The sequence below is a fragment of the Bombyx mori genome, chromosome 15 (assembly GCF_030269925.1).
Source record: "Bombyx mori chromosome 15, ASM3026992v2".
NCBI classification, from domain to species: domain Eukaryota; kingdom Metazoa; phylum Arthropoda; class Insecta; order Lepidoptera; family Bombycidae; genus Bombyx; species Bombyx mori.
The window spans coordinates 18,484,244-18,504,114 of NC_085121.1; the positions used below are offsets into that span (position 1 = coordinate 18,484,244).

Below are 19,871 nucleotides of genomic sequence, written 5' to 3' on the forward strand. Positions count from 1 at the left end.
CAGCCTCGGCAGCTGCGGGAAATTGTTGCGGCACTGTTCCCGCCGGCAGCGGGGGGGGACTTTGAGCCCCCCCAGATGGACGCCACGTGGGGCACGCCGCCGCGTCGCCCCAGCGTTCCCGCTGCCGAGGAGCCCCCTCCCCCTATCACGGGGGCGGAGATCCATGCGGCCGTGTCCAGGATGAGAGCGAAGGACGCGGCCCCCGGCCCTGACGGTGTTCACGGCCGGGTCTGGAGCTTGGCCTTCGAGGCCCTAGGGGACCGGCTCGGGGGGCTTTTCGAAGCGTGCCTCGAGTCGGGACGGTTCCCGTCGAAATGGAAGACGGGCAGACTGGTCCTTCTGCGGAAGGACGGGCGCCCCGCGGACTCACCCGCGGGCTATCGCCCCATCGTGTTGCTGGACGAAGCGGGCAAGATGCTCGAGAGGATCGTCGCGGCCCGCATCGTCCGGCACCTGACCGAGACGGGTCCCGATCTCTCGGCGGAACAATACGGCTTCAGAGAGGGCCGCTCGACGATCGACGCGATACTGCGCGTGCGGGCCCTCTCCGACGAAGCCGTATCCCGGGGCGGGGTGGCGATGGCGTTATCCTTAGATGTAAGGAACGCCTTCAACACCCTGCCCTGGTCGGTGATCGCGGGGGCGCTGGAGTATCACGGCGTCCCCGCATACCTCCGCCGACTGATCGGCTCCTACCTCGAGGGCAGGTCGATCCAGTGCATCGGACACGGTGGGGCGATGTTCCGCTTCCCCGTCGAGCGCGGTGTTCCGCAGGGGTCTGTCCTGGGCCCCCTGCTGTGGAACATCGGCTACGACTGGGTCCTGCGGGGCGTCATTCGGGGTCCCCTCCCCGGGCTGAGCGTAATATGTTACGCCGACGACACGTTGGTCGTGGCTCCGGGGAGGGACTACCGGGAGTCTGCCCGTCTGGCGTGCGCAGGCGTGGCACACGTCGTCACAAGGATCCGACGGCTGGGACTCGAGGTGGCGCTCGACAAAACCCAGGCCCTGTTGTTTCACGGGCCGGGACGAGCGCCGCCTCTGGGTGCCCACCTCGTGATCGGAGGCGTCCGCGTCGGGGTCGGGGTGACCGGTCTTCGGTACCTCGGCCTCGAACTGGACGGTCGGTGGAGCTTCCGCGCTCACTTCGAAAAATTGGGCCCTCGGCTGATGGCGACAGCCGGCTCTCTGAGCCGGCTCCTTCCAAACGTCGGGGGTCCCGATCAGGTGGCGCGCCGCCTCTACATGGGGGTGGTGCGGTCGATGGCACTATACGGTGCTCCCGTATGGTGCCACGCCCTGACCCGCGAGAACGTCGCGGCGCTGCGACGTCCGCAGCGCGCGATCGCGGTCAGGGCGATCCGAGGATACCGCACCGTCTCCTTCGAGGCGGCGTGCTTGCTCGCCGGGGCGCCACCCTGGGACCTGGAGGCGGAGGCGCTCGCTGCCGATTACCGGTGGCGTAGCGACCTCCGCTCTAGGGGGGAAGGGCGCCCCGGCGAAGGAGTAGTTCGAGCGCGGAGGCTCCAATCTCGGCGGTCCGTGCTGGAGGCGTGGTCTCGCCGCTTGGCGGACCCGTCGGCCGGCCTCCGTACCGTCGAGGCGGTCCGTCCGGTCCTCGCGGACTGGGTGGGCCGCGACCGCGGATGCCTCACCTTCCGGCTGACGCAAATGTTGACCGGCCATGGTTGTTTTGGCCGGTACTTGCACAAGATAGCCGGAAGGGAACCGACGGCGCAGTGCCATCACTGCGCGGACCGCGACGAGGATGACACAGCGGAACACACGCTGGCGCGTTGCTCTGGATTCGACGAGCAACGCGCCGCCCTCGTCGCGGTCATTGGAGAGGACCTCTCGCTGCCGCGCGTCGTGGCTACGATGCTCGGCAGCGACGCGTCCTGGAAGGCGATGCTCGACTTCTGCGAGTCCACCATCTCGCAGAAGGAGGCGGCGGAGCGAGAGAGGGAGAGCTCTTCCCTTTCCGCACCGATCCGTCGCCGTCGAGCCGGGGGCCGGAGGCGGGAATACGCCCGTACGTCCCGGCCCCTGTAGGTGGCGGCCTCCCCCCGGTGAAGGTCAAGGGGCGACCTGAGGGGGTGAGGCCGCGCGGCGCGCTACCAGCACTCTAGCGCGCTGCCGTGGAGTGATTAGAGCGACCGGTCGACGGTGTATCGCGTCCCGACCCGGCAGGCTGGTTCTGGTCCAGCGGGGTATTCCGGGACACCAGCGGCACCGTCTGGGCGGCCCGACGGGCTGCCGTACCGAGACGGCCGACGTTTCAGAGCCTTCGATTCGCCTCGAAGGCTCCGTCGGCTGGGCGTCCTTGGGGTGAGCCGCGCCGTCTGGTTGTAGTGTTGACCGCGGTAGCCCCCCTACCTCATCCGGGTTTTGACCTCGGGTGTAAGAGTGCAGAGGAGTCGTTTAGTGGGTGGGCTCTAAAATCCTTGGGCCCGCGGTCTGCTCACAACACCATGCAGATCGTTGAGTCTCACATACCCCGCGCGCCCCTTTTGCGCGGGGACCTCGTAGGAGGTTCGGCCCTCTACCCGAAAAAAAAAAAAAAAAAAAAAAAAAAGGTTGAGGCGGCGGTCCCGAGGGACCTGGGCGGGCCCCCCGGCGCGCACTTTGCGTGGCCGGGGGCTCCGTCTGTGGGGGAGTTTTGCTGGACTTCCACCGGGCGCGTCCGTAGGTGGCGGATAACGGGATCCTCTGGGAACAGTCCCACTCCCAGGGGTATCGTCCGGTCTTTTTCGTTGCAAGGATTTCTAGGTGTTAGGTAGGTAGGCTAGGTGTAGGAGTAGGGTAGCCTAGTTAGGCTTTGCAACGAAAGAGATCGGATGACGCGGACCAAAACCAGCAGGGGGAGTTGCGGACGCTCGGGCTCCCTCTCTTGTCCCCTTTCTTCCCCCCTTTTTTTTTTTTTTTTTTTTTTTTTTTTTTTTTTTTTTTTTTTTTTTTTTTTTTTTTTTTTTTTTTTCTTCGGGTCACGTCCGACCTGTTTCGGACGTAACCCATGGGTGGTGGTGGGCCTGGGCCACTTTTGGCCTGCCCTTCGATGGAGAAGTGAGCCGGCGTTGCTTACGCATCTTCCGGCCGCTGGTCGCCATGTCCCCGGCTTCGGCTACAGGGGCACGCCCTCCAGAGGGGGGTACCGGTATACCGGCGTGGCTTCGTCGTTGCTGCTCTTTTGAGCGTCGGGCGGTGGTCTGCCGTGTTGCTCGTTGCACTCGGCGGGCCGCCGGCCAACCCGTAATCCTCACCGCGTGGGGGACGGGGGCCGCTGCCGCGAGGCACGGGGCCGCGAGGACGTAAACCTCTTTAAAAAATGCCCCAATCCTAAGCTCTGGTGCCCGGCGATGGGATGAATGGCTGGAGGGAGTCCAGTCCCGAGGGTACCAACCAGACCCCAGGGGACCGACCCCTGGTTAATAAAAAAGGAAACAAATATGAAATGGCATCTGTGAGAAAAGTAATACCCCAGGAGGGTACCTCCCGCTCCGCGGGGGGAGAATCCCTCCGTGCGGTCGAGCGATCGGCCGCACGCTGCCCCACCGTTTCTGGGGGGGGCACACACTGTCACGCAGAAGGGGGCGACAGCACGGGTCGCGTAAGGGACAGGGTCCCCACCGTGCGCCTCGAGCGCTGCGAGAGCCTTATCTCGCTCTACTCGGCGCGGAGCTCCGCGAGGGGCGACGCATCCAGTGGGCGGGAGACACCGGCGCTGTTCACCGACACTCGACAGCGGACTCGGCGGAAGCGGAAGTCGGCCCGACGGCCGGCGTCCTCCGCTCCGTCTGACTCGTCCGAGGGTGAGCCTGCCAGCGCCAAATATATGGCGTTGGCGGAAGGGCCGGCGACTGCTGCGGCGTCGCCCGCCACCGGCTTCGAAAAAAGTTCCTCTTGCGGACTGGACGCTGCCTCCTCGGCGCAGTCCAGGGCCGCCTGCCGTGAGGCCCGGGAAAAATCAGAGATTGGAGTGGTTCAGCGCCTAGAGCGCTCCCTAACGGAGGTGGGTCCCTCTGACCCCCTCCGTGCATTCGAGGTGGTCGGAAAATTAGTTTCCGCAGTCGCCACAAAATCCGGCGGGGGACTCAAGGGTGATTATGTGCGGGCCCTAAAATCTGGAGCGGCCACTCTTGAAGAGAGATTGCAGGACGTAGTGAACCGCACCACAACCACGGAGACGGAAGGCTTGCGGCAAGAAGTAGCCCTGCAGCACGCCCGCCTTGAGCAACTGGCGGAGGAAAATGGCCGACTTCGGGCGGAGAACGGACAGTTCCGCGTCGACATGGCCGAGTTGAGGACCATGGTGGCCGACCTTATAGAGCGGCAACGCAGCTCGGCCCCTGTCCCTCCTCCGCCCGAAGCGGAAGGCCTCACTGAGGTCGAGCAGCTGAGGCGGCAGGTCCTCATCCAGGAAGCACGAAGCTCCAAGGTGGAGCGTGCGAGGCCGCCCCTCGCTCACGAGGCGAAGGGAAGTGCGCCTGTGCCAGCACCCCGCAGGACTATGCAACCCGCTGTTAGGACCTACAGCGGTAAGAAAATAATTACACCCGCGCGAACTCCTGCTGCGACTGCACCAACACCCGCAGCTGTGGGGGCACCAACATCAACAGCCCCCCCGAAGAAATCGGCATCCGCTCCTGCGCCGCCCCAGCCTGCGAAGGCGGGGCCCGGCAGGAGCCGGACCAAGAAGAAGGGGGGCATCAACGCTGCGAAACCGGCCCCGACTCCCCAGCCCCGCCCGCTGCCCCCGGCTCCTGCCACTATGGAAGAGGCATGGACAACGGTAGTGCGGCGTGGGCCCAAAAAGGTGGCGGCGCCTGTCGCGCCGCGCCCCAAGCCCGCCCCTGCGGCCGCCGCTCCCCGCCAAGAGGGTCGAGCGGAGCTGAGGGGCCGAAATGGACGAAGGAGGCCGCGCGCCCCGCGGTCGGCTGCAGTGGTAGTGGAGCTGCTGCCGGCCGGCAAAGAAAAAGGCATCACCTACCACGAGGTGATGACCCAGGCGCGCGGCGGCGTGGATGTGGACGCCCTCGGCGTGGAGGGGGGCATCAAGGTCCGGCAGACGGCCAACGGGGCACGTCTCATAGAGTGCCCCGGCCCCAACACAAACGCCGCGGCCGAAAAATTGGCGGCCCGGCTGAGGGAGATCCTGCCGGACCCCGAGGTGGTGCGCATCGCGCGGCCCGTGAAGATGGGTGAAGTCAAAATCACGGGCCTCGACGAGTGCGCCACGAAAGAGGAGGTCGCCGCGGCCATCGCGTCGCAGGGCAACTGCGCCCTCGCCGACGTCAAAGTTGGGGAGCTCCGGGCGACGTACTCCGGAACCCGGACGGCGTGGGCGCGTTGCCCGGTAGTAACGGCGAACCTCCTGGCCACCCCTCCACAGGGTCGGCCTTCGGACAGCCCTGGATGGCTGCGCGTGGGCTGGGTAGTGGCCCACGTGCAACTGCAGGAGAGCAGGCCGTGGCGTTGTCTTCGGTGCTTCGGCACCGGCCACGGCCTCGCCAAGTGCCCCTCGACCGTGGACCGCAGCGATCTGTGTTTCCGCTGCGGCCAACCGGGGCACAAGGCAGCCTCCTGCACCACAGCCGCGCCGCACTGCGTCTTGTGCGACGCGGCTAAAAGGAAGGCCGACCACCGGGCCGGGGGCCCGGCGTGTAAGTCCGCCCCCTCCTCTACCAAAACGAGGAGGGGCGGCAAGAAAAATAAAAAGAAGGAGAGGCCGGCTGCAATAAGGGCAGCCGGCGAGTCAGTTCCCGCCGCGGCACCAGACGAGCCGCAGGGCGGGACAGACGAGGGAGCGATGGACGTAGCCCCGTAATGGGTTGCGTCCACCGCTTCCTCCAGTGCAATTTGAACCACTCCGCCAGGGCACAGGATCTCCTCGTCCACACCATGGCGGAGTGGTCAATCGACGTCGCTGTCGCCGCGGAGCCGTACTTCGTCCCCACCGACCAGGACTGCTGGATAGGGGACGTCGACGGCTCCGTGGCCATTGTGTTGAGACATTCCGCGGCGTTACCCCCCTTGGATATGGTGGCCAGGGGACCCGGGTACGTCGCGGCTAGGATCGACGGGACCGTCGTGATCGGGGCGTACTTTTCTCCGAACAGGAGCCTCGCCGAGTTCGAGCGGTTTCTGGGCGGGCTCGAGGCGCTTTTGCACCGCCTCGGGTCCCGCCCTGTCATCGTCGCGGGGGACTTCAATGCCAAGTGCACGGCTTGGGGTTCCCCCCGCACGGATGCGAGAGGCGAGGCCCTTTCGGAGTGGGCGATCGCGACCGGCCTCTGCCTCCTAAACAGAGGCACGGTCGCGACTTGCGTGCGGTGGAACGGGCAATCTCACGTGGACGTGACGTTCGCGTCCCCGTCCGCCGTGCGCCGCACCCGCGGCTGGCGCGTACTCGAGGGGGCGGAGACGCTCTCGGACCACAGATACGTCCGATTCGAGCTCTCCGCCTCCTCCTTGTCGTCGTCGTCAGCCGCGGGCGCCCGCGGTGAGGAGGAGCTCCCGCAAGGTGCGCCCCGTTCGTTCCCCAGGTGGGCCTTGAAACGAATGAACAAGGAGTTGCTGATGGAGGCGGCCGCTGTTGCTGCGTGGGCGCCAAAACCCGCGCGGCTCGCGGACGTGGATGCGGAGGTCGACTGGTTCCGGGGCACCATGGCAAACATTTGTGATGCCGCCATGCCCCGGGTCGGCCCCCGAGCACCACGTGGGGGTGCGTTCTGGTGGTCGCCCGAGATCGCGAGACTCCGTGAGGAGTGCGTGAGGGCGCGCCGCCGGAGCGCACGCCACTGCCGCCGCCGTCGTCGCGACGCTACGTTCGCGGAGACGGCGGCCCGGCTGCACGCTGACTGTCGTCAAAAGCAGACGGCGTTGCAGCTGGCCATCGGCGAGGCCAAGAAGCAGAGCATGAAGACTCTCCTGGAGTCGCTCGACGAAGATCCCTGGGGGCGCCCATACAAGATGGTTCGCAGGAAACTGCAGCCGTGGGCGCTCCCGGTGACCGAGCGGCTCCAGCCTCGGCAGCTGCGGGAAATAGTTTCCGCGCTTTTCCCGCCAGCAGCGGGGGGAGACTTTGAGCCCCCCCAGATGGACGCCACGTGGGGCACGCCTCCGCGTCGCCCCAGCGTTCCCGCTGCCGAGGAGCCCCCTCCCCCTATCACGGGGGCGGAGATCCATGCGGCCGTGTCCAGAATGAGAGCGAAGGACGCGGCCCCCGGCCCTGACGGTGTTCACGGCCGGGTCTGGAGCTTGGCCTTCGAGGCCCTAGGGGACCGGCTCGGGGGGCTTTTCGAAGCGTGCCTCGAGTCGGGCGGGTCCCCTCCCCGGGCTGAGCGTAATATGTTACGCCGACGACACGTTGGTCGTGGCTCCGGGGAGGGACTACCGGGAGTCTGCCCGTCTGGCGTGCGCAGGCGTGGCACACGTCGTCACAAGGATCCGACGGCTGGGACTCGAGGTGGCGCTCGACAAAACCCAGGCCCTGTTGTTTCACGGGCCGGGACGAGCGCCGCCTCTGGGTGCCCACCTCGTGATCGGAGGCGTCCGCGTCGGGGTCGGGGTGACCGGTCTTCGGTACCTCGGCCTTGAACTGGATGGTCGGTGGAACTTCCGCGCTCACTTTGCGAAGTTGGGCCCTCGACTGATGGCGACGGCCGGCTCTTTGAGCCGGCTGCTTCCAAACGTCGGGGGTCCCGATCAGGTGGCGCGCCGCCTCTACATGGGGGTGGTGCGGTCGATGGCACTATACGGCGCGCCCGTATGGTGCCACGCCCTGACCCGCCAGAACGTCGCCGCGCTGCGACGTCCGCAGCGCGCGATCGCGGTCAGGGCGATCCGAGGATACCGCACCGTCTCCTTCGAGGCGGCGTGCTTGCTCGCCGGGGCGCCACCCTGGGACCTGGAGGCGGAGGCGCTCGCTGCCGATTACCGGTGGCGTAGCGACCTCCGCTCTAGGGGGGAAGGGCGCCCCAGCGAAGGTGTAGTTCGAGCGCGGAGGCTCCACTCTCGGCGGTCCGTGCTGGAGGCGTGGTCTCGCCGCTTGGCGGACCCGTCGGCCGGCCTCCGAACCGTCGAGGCGGTCCGCCCGGTTCTCGCGGACTGGGTGGGCCGCGACCGCGGATGCCTCACCTTCCGGCTAACGCAGATGCTTACCGGCCATGGTTGTTTCGGCCGGTACTTGCACAAGATAGCCGGAAGGGAACCGACGGCGCAGTGCCACCACTGCGCGGACCGCGACGAGGAAGACACAGCGGAACACACGCTGGCGCGTTGCTCTGGATTCGACGAGCAACGCGCCGCCCTCGTCGCGGTCATTGGAGAGGACCTCTCGCTGCCGCGCGTCGTGGCTACGATGCTCGGCAGCGAGGCGTCCTGGAAGGCGATGCTCGACTTCTGCGAGTCCACCATCTCGCAGAAGGAGGCGGCGGAGCGAGAGAGGGAGAGCTCTTCCCTTTCCGCACCGATCCGTCGCCGTCGAGCCGGGGGCCGGAGGCGGGAATACGCCCGTACGTCCCGGCCCCTGTAGGTGGCGGTCTCCCCCCGGTGAAGGTCAAGGGGCGACCTGAGGGGGTGAGGCCGCGCGGCGCGCTACCAGCACTCTAGCGCGCTGCCGTGGAGTGAATAGAGCGACCGGTCGACGGTGTATCGCGTCCCGACCCGGCAGGCTGGTTCTGGTCCAGCGGGGTATTCCGGGACACCAGCGGCACCGTCTGGGCGGCCCGACGGGCTGCCGTACCGAGACGGCCGACGTTTCAGAGCCTTCGATTCGCCTCGAAGGCTCCGTCGGCTGGGCGTCCTTGGGGTGAGCCGCGCCGTCTGGTTGTAGTGTTGACCGCGGTAGCCCCCCTACCTCATCCGGGTTCTGACCTCGGAGGGGATCGGGCGTCGGGTGTAAGAGTGCAGAGGAGTCGTTTAGTGGGTGGGCTCTAAAATCCTTGGGCCCGCGGTCTGCTCACAACACCATGCAGATCGTTGAGTCTCACATACCCCGCGCGCCCCTTTTGCGCGGGGACCTCGTAGGAGGTTCGGCCCTCTACCCGAAAAAAAAAAAAAAAAAAAAAAAAAAGGTTGAGGCGGCGGTCCCGAGGGACCTGGGCGGGCCCCCCGGCGCGCACTTTGCGTGGCCGGGGGCTCCGTCTGTGGGGGAGTTTTGCTGGACTTCCACCGGGCGCGTCCGTAGGTGGCGGATAACGGGATCCTCTGGGAACAGTCCCACTCCCAGGGGTATCGTCCGGTCTTTTTCGTTGCAAGGATTTCTAGGTGTTAGGTAGGTAGGCTAGGTGTAGGAGTAGGGTAGCCTAGTTAGGCTTTGCAACGAAAGAGATCGGATGACGCGGACCAAAACCAGCAGGGGGAGTTGCGGACGCTCGGGCTCCCTCTCTTGTCCCCTTTCTTCCCCCCTTTTTTTTTTTTTTTTTTTTTTTTTTTTTTTTTTTTTTTTTTTTTTTTTTTTTTTTTTTTTTTTTTTTTTTTTCTTCGGGTCACGTCCGACCTGTTTCGGACGTAACCCATGGGTGGTGGTGGGCCTGGGCCACTTTTGGCCTGCCCTTCGATGGAGAAGTGAGCCGGCGTTGCTTACGCATCTTCCGGCCGCTGGTCGCCATGTCCCCGGCTTCGGCTACAGGGGCACGCCCTCCAGAGGGGGGTACCGGTATACCGGCGTGGCTTCGTCGTTGCTGCTCTTTTGAGCGTCGGGCGGTGGTCTGCCGTGTTGCTCGTTGCACTCGGCGGGCCGCCGGCCAACCCGTAATCCTCACCGCGTGGGGGACGGGGGCCGCTGCCGCGAGGCACGGGGCCGCGAGGACGTAAACCTCTTTAAAAAATGCCCCAATCCTAAGCTCTGGTGCCCGGCGATGGGATGAATGGCTGGAGGGAGTCCAGTCCCGAGGGTACCAACCAGACCCCAGGGGACCGACCCCTGGTTAATAAAAAAGGAAACAAATATGAAATGGCATCTGTGAGAAAAGTAATACCCCAGGAGGGTACCTCCCGCTCCGCGGGGGGAGAATCCCTCCGTGCGGTCGAGCGATCGGCCGCACGCTGCCCCACCGTTTCTGGGGGGGGCACACACTGTCACGCAGAAGGGGGCGACAGCACGGGTCGCGTAAGGGACAGGGTCCCCACCGTGCGCCTCGAGCGCTGCGAGAGCCTTATCTCGCTCTACTCGGCGCGGAGCTCCGCGAGGGGCGACGCATCCAGTGGGCGGGAGACACCGGCGCTGTTCACCGACACTCGACAGCGGACTCGGCGGAAGCGGAAGTCGGCCCGACGGCCGGCGTCCTCCGCTCCGTCTGACTCGTCCGAGGGTGAGCCTGCCAGCGCCAAATATATGGCGTTGGCGGAAGGGCCGGCGACTGCTGCGGCGTCGCCCGCCACCGGCTTCGAAAAAAGTTCCTCTTGCGGACTGGACGCTGCCTCCTCGGCGCAGTCCAGGGCCGCCTGCCGTGAGGCCCGGGAAAAATCAGAGATTGGAGTGGTTCAGCGCCTAGAGCGCTCCCTAACGGAGGTGGGTCCCTCTGACCCCCTCCGTGCATTCGAGGTGGTCGGAAAATTAGTTTCCGCAGTCGCCACAAAATCCGGCGGGGGACTCAAGGGTGATTATGTGCGGGCCCTAAAATCTGGAGCGGCCACTCTTGAAGAGAGATTGCAGGACGTAGTGAACCGCACCACAACCACGGAGACGGAAGGCTTGCGGCAAGAAGTAGCCCTGCAGCACGCCCGCCTTGAGCAACTGGCGGAGGAAAATGGCCGACTTCGGGCGGAGAACGGACAGTTCCGCGTCGACATGGCCGAGTTGAGGACCATGGTGGCCGACCTTATAGAGCGGCAACGCAGCTCGGCCCCTGTCCCTCCTCCGCCCGAAGCGGAAGGCCTCACTGAGGTCGAGCAGCTGAGGCGGCAGGTCCTCATCCAGGAAGCACGAAGCTCCAAGGTGGAGCGTGCGAGGCCGCCCCTCGCTCACGAGGCGAAGGGAAGTGCGCCTGTGCCAGCACCCCGCAGGACTATGCAACCCGCTGTTAGGACCTACAGCGGTAAGAAAATAATTACACCCGCGCGAACTCCTGCTGCGACTGCACCAACACCCGCAGCTGTGGGGGCACCAACATCAACAGCCCCCCCGAAGAAATCGGCATCCGCTCCTGCGCCGCCCCAGCCTGCGAAGGCGGGGCCCGGCAGGAGCCGGACCAAGAAGAAGGGGGGCATCAACGCTGCGAAACCGGCCCCGACTCCCCAGCCCCGCCCGCTGCCCCCGGCTCCTGCCACTATGGAAGAGGCATGGACAACGGTAGTGCGGCGTGGGCCCAAAAAGGTGGCGGCGCCTGTCGCGCCGCGCCCCAAGCCCGCCCCTGCGGCCGCCGCTCCCCGCCAAGAGGGTCGAGCGGAGCTGAGGGGCCGAAATGGACGAAGGAGGCCGCGCGCCCCGCGGTCGGCTGCAGTGGTAGTGGAGCTGCTGCCGGCCGGCAAAGAAAAAGGCATCACCTACCACGAGGTGATGACCCAGGCGCGCGGCGGCGTGGATGTGGACGCCCTCGGCGTGGAGGGGGGCATCAAGGTCCGGCAGACGGCCAACGGGGCACGTCTCATAGAGTGCCCCGGCCCCAACACAAACGCCGCGGCCGAAAAATTGGCGGCCCGGCTGAGGGAGATCCTGCCGGACCCCGAGGTGGTGCGCATCGCGCGGCCCGTGAAGATGGGTGAAGTCAAAATCACGGGCCTCGACGAGTGCGCCACGAAAGAGGAGGTCGCCGCGGCCATCGCGTCGCAGGGCAACTGCGCCCTCGCCGACGTCAAAGTTGGGGAGCTCCGGGCGACGTACTCCGGAACCCGGACGGCGTGGGCGCGTTGCCCGGTAGTAACGGCGAACCTCCTGGCCACCCCTCCACAGGGTCGGCCTTCGGACAGCCCTGGATGGCTGCGCGTGGGCTGGGTAGTGGCCCACGTGCAACTGCAGGAGAGCAGGCCGTGGCGTTGTCTTCGGTGCTTCGGCACCGGCCACGGCCTCGCCAAGTGCCCCTCGACCGTGGACCGCAGCGATCTGTGTTTCCGCTGCGGCCAACCGGGGCACAAGGCAGCCTCCTGCACCACAGCCGCGCCGCACTGCGTCTTGTGCGACGCGGCTAAAAGGAAGGCCGACCACCGGGCCGGGGGCCCGGCGTGTAAGTCCGCCCCCTCCTCTACCAAAACGAGGAGGGGCGGCAAGAAAAATAAAAAGAAGGAGAGGCCGGCTGCAATAAGGGCAGCCGGCGAGTCAGTTCCCGCCGCGGCACCAGACGAGCCGCAGGGCGGGACAGACGAGGGAGCGATGGACGTAGCCCCGTAATGGGTTGCGTCCACCGCTTCCTCCAGTGCAATTTGAACCACTCCGCCAGGGCACAGGATCTCCTCGTCCACACCATGGCGGAGTGGTCAATCGACGTCGCTGTCGCCGCGGAGCCGTACTTCGTCCCCACCGACCAGGACTGCTGGATAGGGGACGTCGACGGCTCCGTGGCCATTGTGTTGAGACATTCCGCGGCGTTACCCCCCTTGGATATGGTGGCCAGGGGACCCGGGTACGTCGCGGCTAGGATCGACGGGACCGTCGTGATCGGGGCGTACTTTTCTCCGAACAGGAGCCTCGCCGAGTTCGAGCGGTTTCTGGGCGGGCTCGAGGCGCTTTTGCACCGCCTCGGGTCCCGCCCTGTCATCGTCGCGGGGGACTTCAATGCCAAGTGCACGGCTTGGGGTTCCCCCCGCACGGATGCGAGAGGCGAGGCCCTTTCGGAGTGGGCGATCGCGACCGGCCTCTGCCTCCTAAACAGAGGCACGGTCGCGACTTGCGTGCGGTGGAACGGGCAATCTCACGTGGACGTGACGTTCGCGTCCCCGTCCGCCGTGCGCCGCACCCGCGGCTGGCGCGTACTCGAGGGGGCGGAGACGCTCTCGGACCACAGATACGTCCGATTCGAGCTCTCCGCCTCCTCCTTGTCGTCGTCGTCAGCCGCGGGCGCCCGCGGTGAGGAGGAGCTCCCGCAAGGTGCGCCCCGTTCGTTCCCCAGGTGGGCCTTGAAACGAATGAACAAGGAGTTGCTGATGGAGGCGGCCGCTGTTGCTGCGTGGGCGCCAAAACCCGCGCGGCTCGCGGACGTGGATGCGGAGGTCGACTGGTTCCGGGGCACCATGGCAAACATTTGTGATGCCGCCATGCCCCGGGTCGGCCCCCGAGCACCACGTGGGGGTGCGTTCTGGTGGTCGCCCGAGATCGCGAGACTCCGTGAGGAGTGCGTGAGGGCGCGCCGCCGGAGCGCACGCCACTGCCGCCGCCGTCGTCGCGACGCTACGTTCGCGGAGACGGCGGCCCGGCTGCACGCTGACTGTCGTCAAAAGCAGACGGCGTTGCAGCTGGCCATCGGCGAGGCCAAGAAGCAGAGCATGAAGACTCTCCTGGAGTCGCTCGACGAAGATCCCTGGGGGCGCCCATACAAGATGGTTCGCAGGAAACTGCAGCCGTGGGCGCTCCCGGTGACCGAGCGGCTCCAGCCTCGGCAGCTGCGGGAAATAGTTTCCGCGCTTTTCCCGCCAGCAGCGGGGGGAGACTTTGAGCCCCCCCAGATGGACGCCACGTGGGGCACGCCTCCGCGTCGCCCCAGCGTTCCCGCTGCCGAGGAGCCCCCTCCCCCTATCACGGGGGCGGAGATCCATGCGGCCGTGTCCAGAATGAGAGCGAAGGACGCGGCCCCCGGCCCTGACGGTGTTCACGGCCGGGTCTGGAGCTTGGCCTTCGAGGCCCTAGGGGACCGGCTCGGGGGGCTTTTCGAAGCGTGCCTCGAGTCGGGACGGTTCCCGTCGAAATGGAAGACGGGCAGACTGGTCCTTCTGCGGAAGGACGGGCGCCCCGCGGACTCACCCGCGGGCTATCGCCCCATCGTGTTGCTGGACGAAGCGGGCAAGATGCTCGAGAGGATCGTCGCGGCCCGCATCGTCCGGCACCTGACCGAGACGGGTCCCGATCTTTCGGCGGAGCAGTACGGCTTCAGAGAGGGCCGCTCGACTATCGACGCGATTCTGCGCGTGAGGGCCCTCTCCGACGAAGCCGTATCCCGGGGCGGGGTGGCGATGGCGTTATCCTTAGATGTAAGGAACGCCTTCAACACCCTGCCCTGGTCGGTGATCGCGGGGGCGCTGGAGTATCACGGCGTCCCCGCATACCTCCGCCGACTGATCGGCTCCTATCTCGAGGGCAGGTCGATCCAGTGCATCGGACACGGTGGGGCGATGTACCGCTTTCCGGTCGAGCGCGGTGTTCCGCAGGGGTCTGTCCTGGGCCCCCTGCTGTGGAACATCGGCTACGACTGGGTCCTGCGGGGCGTCATTCGGGGTCCCCTCCCCGGGCTGAGCGTAATATGTTACGCCGACGACACGTTGGTCGTGGCTCCGGGGAGGGACTACCGGGAGTCTGCCCGTCTGGCGTGCGCAGGCGTGGCACACGTCGTCACCAGGATCCGACGGTTGGGGCTCGAGGTGGCGCTCGACAAAACCCAGGCCCTGCTCTTTCACGGGCCGGGACGAGCGCCGCCTCTGGGTGCCCACCTCGTGATCGGAGGCGTCCGCGTCGGGGTCGGGGTGACCGGTCTTCGGTACCTCGGCCTCGAACTGGACGGTCGGTGGAGCTTCCGCGCTCACTTCGAAAAATTGGGCCCTCGGCTGATGGCGACGGCCGGCTCTCTGAGCCGGCTTCTTCCAAACGTCGGGGGTCCCGATCAGGTGGCGCGCCGCCTCTACATGGCGGTGGTGCGGTCGATGGCACTATACGGCGCTCCCGTATGGTGCCACGCCCTGACCCGCGAGAACGTCGCGGCGCTGCGACGTCCGCAGCGCGCGATCGCGGTCAGGGCGATCCGAGGATACCGCACCGTCTCCTTCGAGGCGGCGTGCTTGCTCGCCGGGGCGCCACCCTGGGACCTGGAGGCGGAGGCGCTCGCTGCCGATTACAGGTGGCGTAGCGACCTCCGCTCTAGGGGGGAAGGGCGCCCCGGCGAAGGTGTAGTTCGAGCGCGGAGGCTCCAATCTCGGCGGTCCGTGCTGGAGGCGTGGTCTCGCCGCTTGGCGGACCCGTCGGCCGGCCTCCGTACCGTCGAGGCGGTCCGCCCGGTTCTCGCGGACTGGGTGGGCCGCGACCGCGGATGCCTCACCTTCCGGCTAACGCAGATGCTTACCGGCCATGGTTGTTTCGGCCGGTACTTGCACAAGATAGCCGGAAGGGAACCGACGGCGCAGTGCCACCACTGCGCGGACCGCGACGAGGAAGACACAGCGGAACACACGCTGGCGCGTTGCTCTGGATTCGACGAGCAACGCGCCGCCCTCGTCGCGGTCATAGGAGAGGACCTCTCGCTGCCGCGCGTCGTGGCTACGATGCTCGGCAGCGACGCGTCCTGGAAGGCGATGCTCGACTTCTGCGAGTCCACCATCTCGCAGAAGGAGGCGGCGGAGCGAGAGAGGGAGAGCTCTTCCCTTTCCGCACCGATCCGTCGCCGTCGAGCCGGGGGCCGGAGGCGGGAATACGCCCGTACGTCCCGGCCCCTGTAGGTGGCGGTCTCCCCCCGGTGAAGGTCAAGGGGCGACCTGAGGGGGTGAGGCCGCGCGGCGCGCTACCAGCACTCTAGCGCGCTGCCGTGGAGTGAATAGAGCGACCGGTCGACGGTGTATCGCGTCCCGACCCGGCAGGCTGGTTCTGGTCCAGCGGGGTATTCCGGGACACCAGCGGCACCGTCTGGGCGGCCCGACGGGCTGCCGTACCGAGACGGCCGACGTTTCAGAGCCTTCGATTCGCCTCGAAGGCTCCGTCGGCTGGGCGTCCTTGGGGTGAGCCGCGCCGTCTGGTTGTAGTGTTGACCGCGGTAGCCCCCCTACCTCATCCGGGTTCTGACCTCGGAGGGGATCGGACGTCGGGTGTAAGAGTGCAGAGGAGTCGTTTAGTGGGTGGGCTCTAAAATCCTTGGGCCCGCGGTCTGCTCACAACACCATGTCATTCCGATAGAGGCACCCGTCACGCGCGGACGTGCTCATCGACCACTCGATCGCCCGGCCTTTGTTCGCCCGGCTTTTGTTAGCCCGGCCATTGTTCGCGCGGCCTGTGTTCGTGGTACATCTGCCGACTAAGTGCTCTTCCTGGAAGTTTTTATTTGTTTTGTTTCCTTTTGTTATTTCTGTGTTCGTGGTACATCTGCCGACAAACTGTCTTCCTGGAAGTGTTTAATTGTTTTGTTTCTTTTTGTAATTTCCGTTTTGTTGTGATTTTTCTTTGTCCTGCAGTAATCGTGCCGCATCGCCACCTGTGTTCAATAGAACCGCTCAGGTCCGAGAATTTGGGGCCTCGCCGCAAGGCGAGTGTTTTCTAAGACCCAGGGTAGCCCCACCTGGGCACGTAGACATCATGGACGCTGTATTTGCGGAATTTCTCCGGCTTCGCTACCCAAAGCTCACTTCCGAGTTTCAGGCCTTCAAGGCCGATCACACTGCGAGCCCTCTCGTGGACTCCACCGAGCTCGCTGCTCCTGCGTCGCCTGTACCTGCGTGCAAAGCTTCTGCATCGAGCACCGCAGCCTCCGTCGTGCCTGCCGTTCCCGCGTCGCCTATACTGGCGAGTAAAACTGCTGCGTCGTCCGCCGTGGTCACCGTTCCAGCAGCGCGATCATCCGCGGCCTCCGTCGCGCCGTCCAAAACACCTACTCGTAGGTCACCTGCGCCCGCCTCCTCGTCCTCCGACTCTGACTCGGAGATGGAGGTCGACCTCGCTCCCGCCTCATCGACGGATGGATTCACCCTGGTGCAAAAGGGTAAGAAGCGTGCCGCGGAGTCTCGAGCTCCCGCGGCCGCTAAAATTAGCAAAGCCGCGAACGCGTCGCGCCCCCGCCCTCAGACTCCCGTTGCGCCTCCAGCCCGTGCCACTCCGTCGCCGCGTCCGGTGGCACAAAATAAAGCCCAGACCCCTCCCCCGGTAATCCTTCAAGAGAAGGCAGCTTGGGAACGAGTTTCCCTGGCCCTTAAGGCCAAAAATATCAATTTTACGAATGCCCGTAACCTCGCGAACGGCATTCAAATTAAGGTTCGAACATCCGACGACCATAGGGCCCTCTCTTCTTACCTCCGTAAGGAGCGTATAAGTTTCCACACATATACGCTCCAGGAGGAGCGCGAACTCCGTGCCGTTATACGTGGCATCCCTAAAGAGTTGGATGCCGAGCTCGTCAAGGCCGACCTTCTCGAACAAGGCCTACCGGTTAACTCCGTACACCGCATGCACACAGGCCGCGGAAGGGAGCCATATAATATGGTTCTCGTCGCCCTCCAGCCTACCCCCGAGGGTAAGCAAATATTCAACATCCGAACGGTCTGTAGCCTTTCCGGAATCGCAGTCGAAACCCCACACAAGAAAGGCACACCTAGCCAGTGCCATAACTGCCAATTATACGGGCATTCTTCCCGTAACTGTCACGCGCGCCCCCGATGCGTCAAGTGCTTAGGCGATCACGCCACGGCCCTATGCACTCGCGATCAAAAAACCGCGACAGAACCGCCTAGCTGCGTCCTGTGTCGAACACAGGGTCACCCCGCAAATTACCGCGGATGCCCCCGAGCCCCGAAAATAAATCGCCGCGTCGCCCGCCAAAACCGCCTCCGAGCTTCCGGCCCAGACATCAAAGCCTCGGCACCCTCTGTGTTGCAGGCTAAGCCAGCGTTCGTTCCGGCGCCGGTGCCCAGTGTCTCGGCCTGGGCGAAACCGCTGCCGTACATGAACACGGCTACAACTCCCTCCTCCGCGATTCGTCCCGCCCCCGCGACTCGTCCCTCTCCCGCGACTTGCCCTCCGACCGCGTCCGACAATCTCGCTTTAGCGATCGACTTCTTTCAGTCGATCAACTTTGAGCGCGTTAACGCTTTGGGCGACGCCATTCGCTCTGCCTCCACTGCACAACACTTTATCGCCGTTGTGCAAGAATACGCCGACGTATACGCGTCATTAAATACGTACGTCCTCCCCTCACTCCGCCGGTAATCAATGGCGTATATAAGTAGAATAAAGCCCCTATCCGTAACGATAGGATTTTTTAACGCTTACGGTCTCGCAAATCAGCGTGATCAGGTTTCTGACTTTTTGCGTGACCATCAAATTGATATCTTTTTAGTGCAGGAGACCCTACTTAAGCCCGCGCGCCGTGACCCTAAAATCGCGAACTATAACATGGTCAGGAACGACAGGCTCTCTGCTCGTGGTGGTGGTACCGTCATTTACTATAGAAGAGCCCTGCATTGCGTCCCACTCGATCCTCCCGCGCTCGCTAATATCGAAGCATCAGTGTGCCGAATCTCACTGACGGGACACGCGCCGATCGTTATCGCGTCCGTTTATCTTCCACCGGATAAGATCGTTCTAAGCAGTGATATCGAGGCGCTGCTCGGCATGGGGAGCTCTGTCATTCTGGCGGGCGACCTAAATTGTAAACACATTAGGTGGAACTCACACACCACAACCCCGAATGGCAGGCGGCTTGACGCGTTAGTCGATAATCTCGCCTTCGATATCGTCGCTCCGCTAATCCCGACTCACTACCCGCTAAATATCGCGCATCGCCCGGATATACTCGACATAGCGTTATTAAAAAACGTAACTCTGCGCTTACACTCGATCGAAGTAGTTTCAGAGTTAGATTCAGACCACCGTCCCGTCGTTATGAAGCTCGGTCGCGCTCCCGATTCCGTTCCCGTCACGAGGACTGTGGTGGATTGGCACACGCTGGGCATCAGCCTGGCTGAATCTGATCCACCATCGCTACCGTTTAGCCCGGACTCTACCCCGTCTCCTCAGGATACCGCTGAAGCCATAGACATCTTAACGTCACACATCACCTCGACATTAGATAGGTCATCGAAACAAGTTGTAGCGGAGGACTTCCTTCACCGCTTCAAATTGTCCGACGATATTAGGGAACTCCTTAGAGCTAAGAACGCCTCGATACGCGCCTACGACAGGTATCCTACCGCGGAAAATCGTATTCGAATGCGTGCCCTACAACGCGACGTAAAGTCTCGCATCGCCGAAGTCCGAGATGCCAGATGGTCTGATTTCTTAGAAGAACTCGCGCCCTCCCAAAGGTCTTACTACCGCTTAGCTCGTACTCTCAAATCGGATACGGTAGTAACTATGCCCCCCCTCGTAGGCCCCTCAGGCCGACTCACGGCGTTCGATGATGACGAAAAAGCAGAGCTGCTCGCCGATACATTGCAAACCCAGTGCACGCCCAGCACTCAATCCGTGGACCCTGTGCATGTAGAATTAGTAGACAGTGAGGTAGAACGCAGAGCCTCCTTGCCACCCTCTGATGTGTTACCACCCGTCACCCCGATGGAAGTTAAAGACTTGATCAAAGACCTACGTCCTCGCAAGGCTCCCGGTTCCGACGGTATATCCAACCGCGTTATTAAACTTCTACCCGTCCAACTCATCGTGATGTTGGCATCTATTTTCAATGCCGCTATGGCGAACTGTATCTTTCCCGCGGTGTGGAAAGAAGCGGACGTTATCGGCATACATAAACCCGGTAAACCAAAAAATCATCCGACGAGCTACCGCCCGATTAGCCTCCTCATGTCTCTAGGCAAACTGTATGAGCGTCTGCTCTACAAACGCCTCAGAGACTTCGTCTCATCCAAGGGCATTCTCATCGATGAACAATTCGGATTCCGTACAAATCACTCATGCGTTCAACAGGTGCACCGCCTCACGGAGCACATTCTTGTGGGGCTTAATCGACCAAAACCGTTATACACGGGAGCTCTCTTCTTCGACGTCGCAAAAGCGTTCGACAAAGTCTGGCACAACG

General features: G+C 64.2%; 1 protein-coding gene across 1 annotated transcript; it reads left to right on the top strand.

Moving 5' to 3' along the window:
* The first annotated feature begins 7,248 nt into the window (after positions 1-7,248).
* On the top strand, positions 7,249-9,073 carry LOC134200258 (uncharacterized). The gene is made up of 2 exons (XM_062672806.1): positions 7,249-7,322; positions 7,400-9,073. The coding sequence occupies exon 2, from the start codon at positions 7,652-7,654 to the stop codon at positions 8,531-8,533; it is 882 nt and encodes a 293-aa protein (XP_062528790.1). The 5' UTR covers positions 7,249-7,322; positions 7,400-7,651; the 3' UTR covers positions 8,534-9,073.
* Positions 9,074-19,871: the final 10,798 nt, after the last annotated feature.

Coding starts and splice junctions, on each gene's coding strand:
- LOC134200258 (XM_062672806.1), top strand. CDS start 7,652: ATGGCGACGGCCGGCTCTTTGAGCCGGCTGCTTCCAAACGTCGGGGGT.